We start from the raw sequence: 10590 nt of genomic DNA, 5'->3' as shown, positions 1-10590 counted from the left end.
AATTTCTCCACAATTCTCCACCTCGGCGAAGTTTTCCCAAAACTGAGCCGACACCAACCAAACAAATGCCTCACATAATGAGACCCAAACGGGAGTGCGAACACTCACCCCAAATGTCGATGTCGCTCATCAAATCGGCTGCATCAAAACTGACTGCCTACGTATCCTCTTGCCCAAGGAATCAAGCCTTCACGTAGTTCATCCAACGGCCTCCAAAGGCCCTCAAACAAATAGAAAAGTCTGCAACTCTTCTCCAGTATAGCCGACAGATCTGCAACTGATAGCGGCCCCAAACTGATACAAAACAAACACCTCCATCTGAGGTAAACTAATGGCCGTATCCAAATCATGTCCACCAGCTGCAACCGAATCCAAAACCAATCCATCATCTGCATCCGAAATCAAATGATCCCCAACCTGTGTCACCTCAGCTGGAATCCCAAATGACGCAGTATGATCTGGAGTATGTGGAATAAGTTCCACCCAAGACCTGATCAACACTCTCCACCTGCCGAGAGTCAAAAGTGACATACCTGCTAAGAACAAAATCAGAAGCTCCCAAACGATAATCAACTGAGCCTCCGAACCACAAACACGCAATCGGATCAAATCTCACATCCTCGATGTGACCAAATGCTGGGTATCCAAATATCCGACGCAACCCAAAATCTGAAGCAGCTCCACCAGATCCAATAACTCCTAATGCAGCAGTCGGCGACCTGTGACTAAGATGACCCAAATATGTCGAAGCTCCAGCCAAATATGTCGAAGCCCGCACACCAATGCCAATGCTCGACATCAAACGCCGATCCTCCTCCAGAAAGGAACGACCCATCGAAACTGTCATCTCATCTCGTCGCCCCAAAGTCTCCACACCAATGAAGTGTCTCCTATTGCCGTGAGCTCGGCACAAACGCAAGAAATGACCCTTATCAAATCTAGAATAACGAGTTACCTTTCTGCCAATACACTTCTTCCAATTGTTGTTGACTTCTAGGACTTTACACCAACGGGAACTGGTCGCGACCCAATAATGCCTAGAACAATCACCAACTGTGGAAACCAAGATACGATTACCTCCCAATGATGCCTCCTTGGAAGGCCCCCAAATGCCTGACTGAACACCTCCAAAAAGACCCCTCGCTCGATGGATAGAAGTGCCAAACTCCACCACGGTCTCGCTCATCCTAATGTGCTCACAGGACTTCAATCTGCAGGTCATAGCACTCCTCAACAACCAATGCACGGTATTACCAATCATATACCCCAGCACCAAACAATGCCACAGTCTAGCCGAATCTGATGAAGTCGTCATTTCCCTATCAATCACCGTGCTTCCGTGCAAATAATACAAATTTCTTCTTCTGACGCCCTTCATCACAATCATGGACCCAAATGTAACCTTCAAGCGTGCATCCGCCAAGGTCACCCTATAGCCAGCTGCCTCCAAAGCTCCAAGTGAAATGATGTTCTTCTTCAACTGAGGAACGAACCTCACTCCAACCAACTCCCGAATCACCCCGTCACTCATCCTGATCCGAACAGTACCAATACCACCAATAGAGCATTTGTGATCATTCCCCATGAGCACGAAATCCCCTCTTTCCAACTCCTGAAAGCTGGAGAACCAATCCCTCCTAGGGCAAATGTGGTATGTAGCACCCGAATCCAATATCCACTCTGTAGAGTAGGCAACACAAACTGACGGCAGTGCAGATAACGAGTAGCCCGAAGAATCCGAATCTGAATCGTTGCCACTAGCCTTGACAACATTCGCCTCTGAAGCTTGAATAGCTTTTCCCTTATTCTTCCCGGCTCGATCAACTAACTTTGGGCAATCGGCTTTCCAATGTCCATCTTCTTTGCAAAAGGCACATTGATTCTTACGAACTCCAAGATGTGCCCCTCTAGACTGCGACCTCCCACTACGGTTTGGACCCTTTGCTCTTGCGACCAACGCCCCCGCTACCGGCTCAAACGAAGTCTCCTTATCCTTCTTTCGAAGCTGATAATTCACAAGTGCAGCGGTGACCTCACTATACGAAAGAGATGCCTTCCCATTAATAAGAGTAAGAACGAAGGTCTCATATTCCTCGTCAGGCAAGGAACTCAATAGCAACAACGCCTTGTCCTCATCTTCAATCTTAACATCCACATTCGCCAAATCCGCAAGAAGCTTCGTGTAGTGGTTCATGTGATCACCAATGGAGGTTCCTTTCTTCAACTGGAAGCGGTAAAGCCTCCTCTTCAAATGCAAGCGATTCTCCACACTCTTGGTCAAATACTTGCTCTCAAGGATCTCCCAAATCTTCTTTGCAGAAGTCTCATTGATCACATCATACTTTAGATCTTGAGTGAGACAAGACCTAATCACACCACACGCCGTTCGATTCATCTTTTTCCAAACCTTCTCATCAATGTTGTCCGGTTTCCCGTCCAACTCCAACGTATCTTCCAAATTTTGCGCGTTGAGCGCATCCATGACTTCGCATCGCCAAAGTCCAAAATTGTTTGTGCCATTGAACTTTTCCACGTCAATCTTCATCGAGTGGATATTCAAGCTTTGGACGGTCTTCACGCCGGAAGTACTGCCCACAACTCCTTCTTTCTCGGCCATAATCCTCAAGGCACCACCAAACCAATGCGGAAACAAACGAGAAATAGATCCAAACTGAAAAAGACGAGATTTTTACCAAAAAGATCCCACCTTTATCACCAAACGAAGCCCTAGATGAACTTCCAAAGCGATCTACTCCTCCAAATAGCCCAAGCGTAACCTGAGCTCTGATACCACTTGTTGTGCGCGGCGCGGAAGCCAAACAAACAACCAACTATGATGCTTTGAGAAACCAAACCAACGAACGCCGAGAGAAAGACCAAACAAAACACAAACACCAAGGTTTTACGTGGTTCGGCAAATTGCCTACGTCCACGGGGCAAGAAAGGGGGTGGGTTTTCACTAATAGAGAAGGAGAATACAAATTGAGATTACAAATCGCTCAATCGAACCAACTAATCTCACCAACAAATCTCTCAATCTCTCAACCAATAACCCTAACAAATAGCTCAGAAAGATCTCTCTTTTCTATGCTCCAAAATCCCCAGATTTGCTCTTACAAAACCCTCAAATCGTATTGGTATTTATACCAAAACAGAAACCCAAACAGACTGCAAATAGGAACTCTAACTTTCCAAAAAACCCGTCATAAGTCGACTTAACAGTCTGCATAAGTCGACTTGGCAGAGCGAAAAACAACAACTGGAGAACAGATCGTAAGTCGACTTATCAGACCTGATAAGTCGACTTGGCAGAGCAAAAAACCAACAATCCAGAGCAGAACGTAAGTCGACTTAACAGTCTGTATAAGTCGACTTACCATAAGTCGACTTATGCCTGTGCATGAGTCGACTTATGACACAGAATCTGCAAAAAACCTGAATTTTCCAAATTTCTCCACAAATACTGATATATATCTTTGGGGATCAGCTCTTAAACCCAGAGGAATAGATCAAGGGTTTGTCTAGAATGGCCATGATATTGACAAGGCATTGAATGTGTGATTGGCAAAATAACTAACTCGCAGACATAGTTAAGAAATTTCATCTATTAAAAACAGGACCAACCTGTAGGCATCCACGAACCCCTGAACACATTCCTCTTAAGCTTACTCCCAACACCAGTGTATCTTATGAGAAGAAGAATTTTCACGCCTCAAATAGCCCTGACTCTTTGCCAATGTCAAGTCCATCTAAGCCTCCACAATCTTCCCTCCCAATTTCCCTATACAAATGTCCATCAGATTTGTAAAAAAGGAGGCACAAAGGGAACTTATTTGCATCCGAGATTCATCGGTTTGTCCTCAACTGTAAGAACCCTAGGGCGCTTCAAACATAAACAAAAATGAGATTTTGAATCAAATCCACATCAGAACTTGGTGTAAAGATCTAAAATCAAAGCTTACATCAGTGGCACTTCTATGGACTAGATCGGACAGAAGCATTCGATTCTATGCATCTTTCCACAATCTGACATCAAAACATCAAAACATCAAAACATCAAAACCCTAAGGATCAATTCCAATGGGTAAGAGGAATAACAGTCAAGGAACTAAGAGAGGGCGAGTTCAAAAAACCCTAGTTCATATCGAAACCCTCGAACGCCTCTGAGATCGATGCGGCATCCACCGTCGCCGTACGATCGGAATCCGATGGTTCCATCGACCACCTGGTCATGTCGGTCGAAACCCCCAATGAAATTGATGAGGAGGTTAGGGTTCTGAGGAGGAGAGGGAACGGGTCAGGGCTAGGGTTTTTGATGCTATAGGTGGCGGCGAACTCCAGATCTCGACGGCGGCGGCGAACACCTACTGGAGCTGATAATGGAGGGTGGGGCTCGACGGCAGTGGGAGTTCAGAGGGGTGGGGGGAGAAGGCGCACGGGATTGGGGTTTTTTGAAGAGAGAGAGAGAGAGAGAGAGAGAGAGAGAGAACGGGGGGATGGGGGGTTTGTGGATTTTTTTCATTTTTTGGCAAAAATAAACGGGGGGAAATTTCCCTCCCTCGGGTGTAGGCTAAAATCAATTTGTCCTAACGGTTTAAACCGTTGGGGCAAGTAAAATCAGCCCCAACGGTTCCTTACACCCGTTGGGGTTGAGCCTCTTTTCACTAGTGATTATACAAGTCTCAGATTGGGTTCACCAAAACTCAATGGGGGTTCAATTGGGGTTTCAATGAAACTGATAAAAATAGAACTCACACCTTAATTCGGGGATCACCAAAACTCAAAACAATAATACTGGCAATTAAAACTCAATTAGAGTTCACCAACTGTACAAATAATCAAACCTGAAATCAATGTATATTCAAAAATCACAAATAAATTATACACACACGCCCACACACACACATACACACACATACGATTCTCCATTGATATTGAAGCATGGTCACCATATACCTTAAACATTATGCCAAATAGTAATAAGAGATTTCATTGCACGTTTGGTTTAATCTATTTTCAGAAGTCAATATTATATATTAACATAATCCAATTTCAAAAGTCTGAAATAAATGTATATTCAAAAATCGCAAATTGTTTAAATCTTATCAGATTTGTGAGCAATCATTTATCATTGGGATCCCTTTGAACCTGAATAAATAATAATTGGTTGTTAATCTTCATGTGAATTGTGCAAAAACCAACAAAAAGGAACCATCAACCAGACAAACCAAATCCTTATTTCTATCCATACTGGAGTTTTACCTCATGCTGGACATTTATTCAAAAAAAATTCTAAATTGGCCCACGATTGTTGACTTGTATATGGACATTTGTTAGGCCATTGATATTAGAGGTCAGCTATTTTCTTTGAGTACCCGCCTACTTTTTACCTAAATTCCCACCAAAATTTTCGCCAACGAATAACGAGGATATTATTATTTCCTTGCTGATTGTCTTTTTAACAAGGAAATGATTTCTCACAAAATAAAATCTTTTAGCGAGGAAGCCTTAAATTTATCGTCATTGAATTTGGTGGGTTTTGCATATTTTTCGGTCAAACTAATAATGAGAAAACTATTATTTCCTTGCTAATTGATTCTTTTAATGATGAAAGGGTTTCTCGTAAAACAAAAAAATTAGTGAGGAAACCTTCAATTTGTCGTCAATGAATTTGGCGGGTGTTGCTCATTTTTTTGCCAAATTAATAATGAGGAAACTATAATTTCCTCACTAATAGGTTCCTTTTTACGACAAAACGGTTCTTCGTAAAACAAAAATTTTTAGCGAGGAACCCTTAAATTTGTTGCTATTGAAATTAGCGGGTTTTGCACATTTTTTCACCAAACTAATAATGAGGAAACTATTATTTCCTCGCTAATTGGTTTTTTTTAACAAGGAAACAGTTCCTCGTAAAACAAAAATTTTAGCAAGGAAACTTTTAATTTGTCGTCAATGAATTTGGCGGGTGTTGTAAAATTTTCAGCCAAATTAATAGTGAGGAAACTATAATTTCCTCGCTAATAGGTTCTTTTTAACGAGGAAACAGTTCCTCGTAAAAACAAAAACTTTTAGTGAGGAAACCTTAAATTTGTCACGATTGAAATTAGCGGGGTTTTTTTTCTCCCGCCAAACTAATAATGAGGAAACTATTATTTTCTCGCTAATTGATTCTTTTGATGAGGAACCGGTTCCTCGCAGATTATGGATCTTCAGCGAGGAAATCATACTTTGTCGTTGTTATATTTGGCGGGTTTTCCTCTATTTTCCACCAAAAGAACAGCGATGAAATGATTATTTCCTCGTTAAATGTGCATTTCACGATAAAAAAGTTCATTACCAAAATCTTATATTTCCTCACCAATAAAATAACTAGTTAGGAGACCAAATCATGATCATCTTTAGTAAGGAACTAAAATTTTCATCGTAGAAGGTGGTCTACTGTGAGGAAAATATATTCCTCATAGAATACCTACTGATATTTACCCAGGAAACAATATTTCCCTCGTCGAAAGTAATATTTGTTGAGGAAAATAATTTTCTCACAAAAAAGTTGGTCGCTAAAAGACCTGTCTGTTGTAGTGTGACCATAGATGGTTTAAAGGTTGAAATCAACATTTGTGTTGATTTTTGCATCTTTTTGAATCATAATTTATTTGTATTTCTTTATACCTGAAATATATCATTTCACAAATATATCAGTAGCAAATGAGAATACATATCAGTAGCAAATGAGAGTTTATCATTAATCAAACAAGAGATATTGCACGAACAACATTCTACACCGAACAACGTTTTCACAGGAATGTTCATTCCCTACCAAGTCATTGGGAATACTCATTCTCGCAAAATGTGGAATGTAGGAGAAGTGAGAACGGACATTCTAGCTTCAAAAAAGTTGTCATATTTTTTTTTTGGTCAAGGAAACTTTTTTATTTCATAACCAAAATGTGAAATATGAGTACATCAAAGACATTCCAGTGATAACTGGAAGAAACAACTATCTTGATTTTTACATTTGCTCAATTCTTTCTTTTATGTGGAGAGGAACATCATCATTTAGGACTTTAGAAAGAATTTGAAGCTTCACTGTCTTAAACACAAATTCGGCTTCTTTAGCTTCTTGCTTAAAAATTCTTTGATTCCTTTCTTTCCATATAGCATAGACTGTGGCTGATAGTGCCAATCTCTTAAGCTTCATCATGAAACCCTTTCCTTTCAGTTTTTCACTATACCATTGAATAACATACTCCCAGTTGCAAGATTTCCACCTGAAATTCATCCATTCCATAGCTTTGTTCCAGATAGTTGCTGAGAATTCACATTCAAAGAAAAGATGTCCAATGGTTTCATGATTCTGATGAGTGCATAGAACACAGGAGTTAGTGTCGAGGATCCCCAAGTGACACAACCTGGCTTTTGTTAACAGTCTATATTGAACAACAAGCCAAAGTATAAAGGAGTGTTTAGGATACATCCATCCATCCCAGATTGTTCTGGACCAAACAACAGGTGCATTTTGCTGTATGATTCCATTATAGATAGAAGAAATCTGAATTTTATCTCCAAAACAGCACCTTGTGATGATATTCTGCACATTTGATATATTTCCAAACTTGGATATCATTTTATCTCTCACTTTAAGCACTTGCTTCCACATCCATGAATCATTCAATTTAATTTGCACTTGCCAGATGCTTGACTGCCTTAGGTAATGCCCATGAATCCACTTGATCCATAATAGATCCTTCTTAAGGTGTATCATCCAGAGGAGCTTCATAGCCGCTGCAAGATTCCAGTTTCTAGCAGAGAAAATCCCCAAACCCCCATGCTCTTTACTTTGACATACTGCAGACCACGATATCAGATGTATTTTGTGATTCCACAAGAATTCAGAGCAGAGATTATCAATTTTTTCCAGGACTTTAACTGGGAGAACATAGTTGCTAGTCCAAAAGAGCTGGATACCCAAAATAACAGTTTTAATCAGCTGTAGTCTTCCTGCATAGGATAGAGCTTTCTTCCTTTGCCAGTTTTGAAACTGAGTAGATATCTTGTTGATCAGTGGATAGCAGTCCATATAAGATAGTCTCTTAGAGATTAGTGGTACTCCTAAATATCTCACAGGAAGTACTCCTTCAGAGAAATTAAGGAGAGCACAGATTTTAAGCTTTTAAATCCTCTCCAATCCCACTCATGTAAATAGAACATTTGTTAGGATTTGTTTCTAATCCAGACACACAGCTGAAATCTGAAAGGCATTCTTTTAATTTTGCAATAGAGTATATTTCTAATCCAGACACACAGCTGAAATCTGAAAGGCATTCTTTTAATTTTGCAATAGAGTATAAATCAGCTTTGCAGAAAAGCAACAGATCATCAGCAAAGAAGAGATGGGAAATTTTCAGCCTGGAGCATTTTGGATGATACTTGAACAGCCTATCTTCTTTGAGCATGCATAATCTTCTCGAAAGATACTCCATTCCTAAAACAAATAGGTACGGAGAAAGAGGATCTCCTTGTCTTAAACCTCTAGCACCCTCAAAGTAGCCATGAAGTGTGCCATTTAAAGATAGGGAATATTTTGGGGTACTAATGCACTACATGATCCACTTAATCATGTTCTTTGGAAAGCCTAAATCAGTGAGCATATCTTCAATAAATTTCCAATTTATAGTATCAAAAGCTTTCCTTAAGTCAATGTTAAGAATAGCTCTTGGAGTTGTAGACTTCCTACCATAGTGTTTGATCAATTCATGAGCTAGAAGGATGTTACTAGATATAACCCTTCCTTTAACAAAGGCACTTTGAGCTTCATTAATCAGATGTCCCATAACCCCCTGAATCCTGGTTGCAATGACTTTTGAGATGATTTTATAAACAACATTGCAACAAGAGATAGGTCTATAGTCTGAAGGAGATTTGGGGTTAAGGATCTTAGGAACCAAAGTAATAGTAGTACTATTTAGAGCTCCAAGGAGTTTACCAGATTTGAAAAATTCCTCAACAGCAAGAAGAAGATCATCTTTAACCAAATTCCAGGTTGCCTTGAAAAAGAGAGCAGTGTAGCCATCAGGACCAGGTGCTTTTTCATTATCCATAGAAAATAGTGCTTGTTTAATCTCTTCCCTTGAAACAGGTGCACTCAGGTTTTTTGCTTGATCAGGAGAGATAACAGGCCCTTTAGCTAATACATCATGATTAATCTCTGTATAAGAACCAGTGCAGCCCAGGAGGTTTTTGAAGTAAGCAATGAATTCCATAGTGATGTCAGACATATCAGTAAGTCTTGTTCCATTATCAGAATATATAAACAGTATCCTATTTTGGTGTCTTTTTGTTTTCATAACAGAATGAAAGAATTTAGAGCATTTATCTCCATGTAGACTCCATTTAATGTTAGCTTTTTGCCTGTAGAAGGAGGTTTCAAAATCAATCAACCTGGCATAAGTACTCAGACATATTTTCTCCTTTGCTATCAGGTCAGAATTGAAAGGAGCATTAGCTAAATGTTGTTGAATCACAGAAAGTTCCTCTCTGGCTCTTATAACCTGTTCACTGATACTCATAAAGTGTCTCTTATTTAACTCTTTTAAAACTGGTTTGAGATTTTTCAGCTTTGTAACCAGTTTATACATGTAGTAGCCTCTCAAATCTTGATCCCAAACAGCTTTTACCCTTGTGTTGAAATCAGGATGCTTAATCCACATGGAAAAAAATTTGAATGGTTTCTTTCCTTCATTAATTTCATCATCACCAATGGTCACTAAAGTTGGGGAATGATCAGAGAAATTTGGCACTAAAAAATCAACTTGACTGGAGGTAAATTTTTGAATCCACTCCTCATTGACCAAAACCCTATCCAATCTGCTCCATATTCTGGTTTTTGCATCCTGCTTATTACACCATGTGAAAAAAACAGCCAGTAGCTTTTAGATGATGCAGCTGATTCAATTCAATGAACTTTTGGAAATCTTCAGTGTCAGATTCAGATACTTGAGATCCACCCATTTTTTCTTCATTACTAATGATAGCATTGAAATCACCACCTACAATCCATGGACAATTAACACTTTGCTTGAACATTGATAGATCATGCCAAAGAGTTTTCCTTCCAATATGGTCATTTAGAGCATACACAATAGTTGCAATGCAGGAGATTTTGCCATCCTTAGAGGAGACATTGCATGTTATAAATTGCTCCGAGGAGGATATATGTTGAACAGATAAAACATCACTATCCCAGAGGATCCAGATTCTTCCTCTATCTGTATGATGAGCATTAGAGATCCAATCCCAATCTCTAGTCATTTTCTTAGCAATAATATGCATTTTGCTGCTAGGAATTTTAGTTTCCAGAAGTGCAAGGAAGGAAAGCTTATATTCATGAGCTATTTGCTTCACTATTATTTGTTTAGAGGATTTGTTCAATCCTCTAACATTCCAGATAGTTAAATGCATATTTATTGTAATTTTCCCCTATCAACATTTGAAGGGTCAAAAAAATGATCCTGATGATCTAACAAAGAAAATTGTGAAACTTGGATCTGTGCAGAACTGTCACTAACATCCATTTTTGATCTTCTGGCAATA

At 39.6% G+C, this 10590-nt stretch overlaps 1 protein-coding gene across 1 annotated transcript; it reads right to left on the bottom strand.

Moving 5' to 3' along the window:
* Positions 7010-8077, bottom strand: LOC109847840. The gene has a single exon (XM_020417077.1). The coding sequence runs from the start codon at positions 8075-8077 to the stop codon at positions 7010-7012; it is 1068 nt and encodes a 355-aa protein (XP_020272666.1).

This window comes from Asparagus officinalis, chromosome 7 (assembly GCF_001876935.1).
Source record: "Asparagus officinalis chromosome 7, Aspof.V1, whole genome shotgun sequence".
NCBI lineage: Eukaryota > Viridiplantae > Streptophyta > Magnoliopsida > Asparagales > Asparagaceae > Asparagus > Asparagus officinalis.
The sequence above is the reverse complement of the archived record's forward strand: the minus strand, read 5'-3'. Positions and strand labels throughout refer to the sequence as shown.

Coding starts and splice junctions, on each gene's coding strand:
- LOC109847840 (XM_020417077.1), bottom strand. CDS start 8,077: ATGGACTGCTATCCACTGATCAACAAGATATCTACTCAGTTTCAAAAC.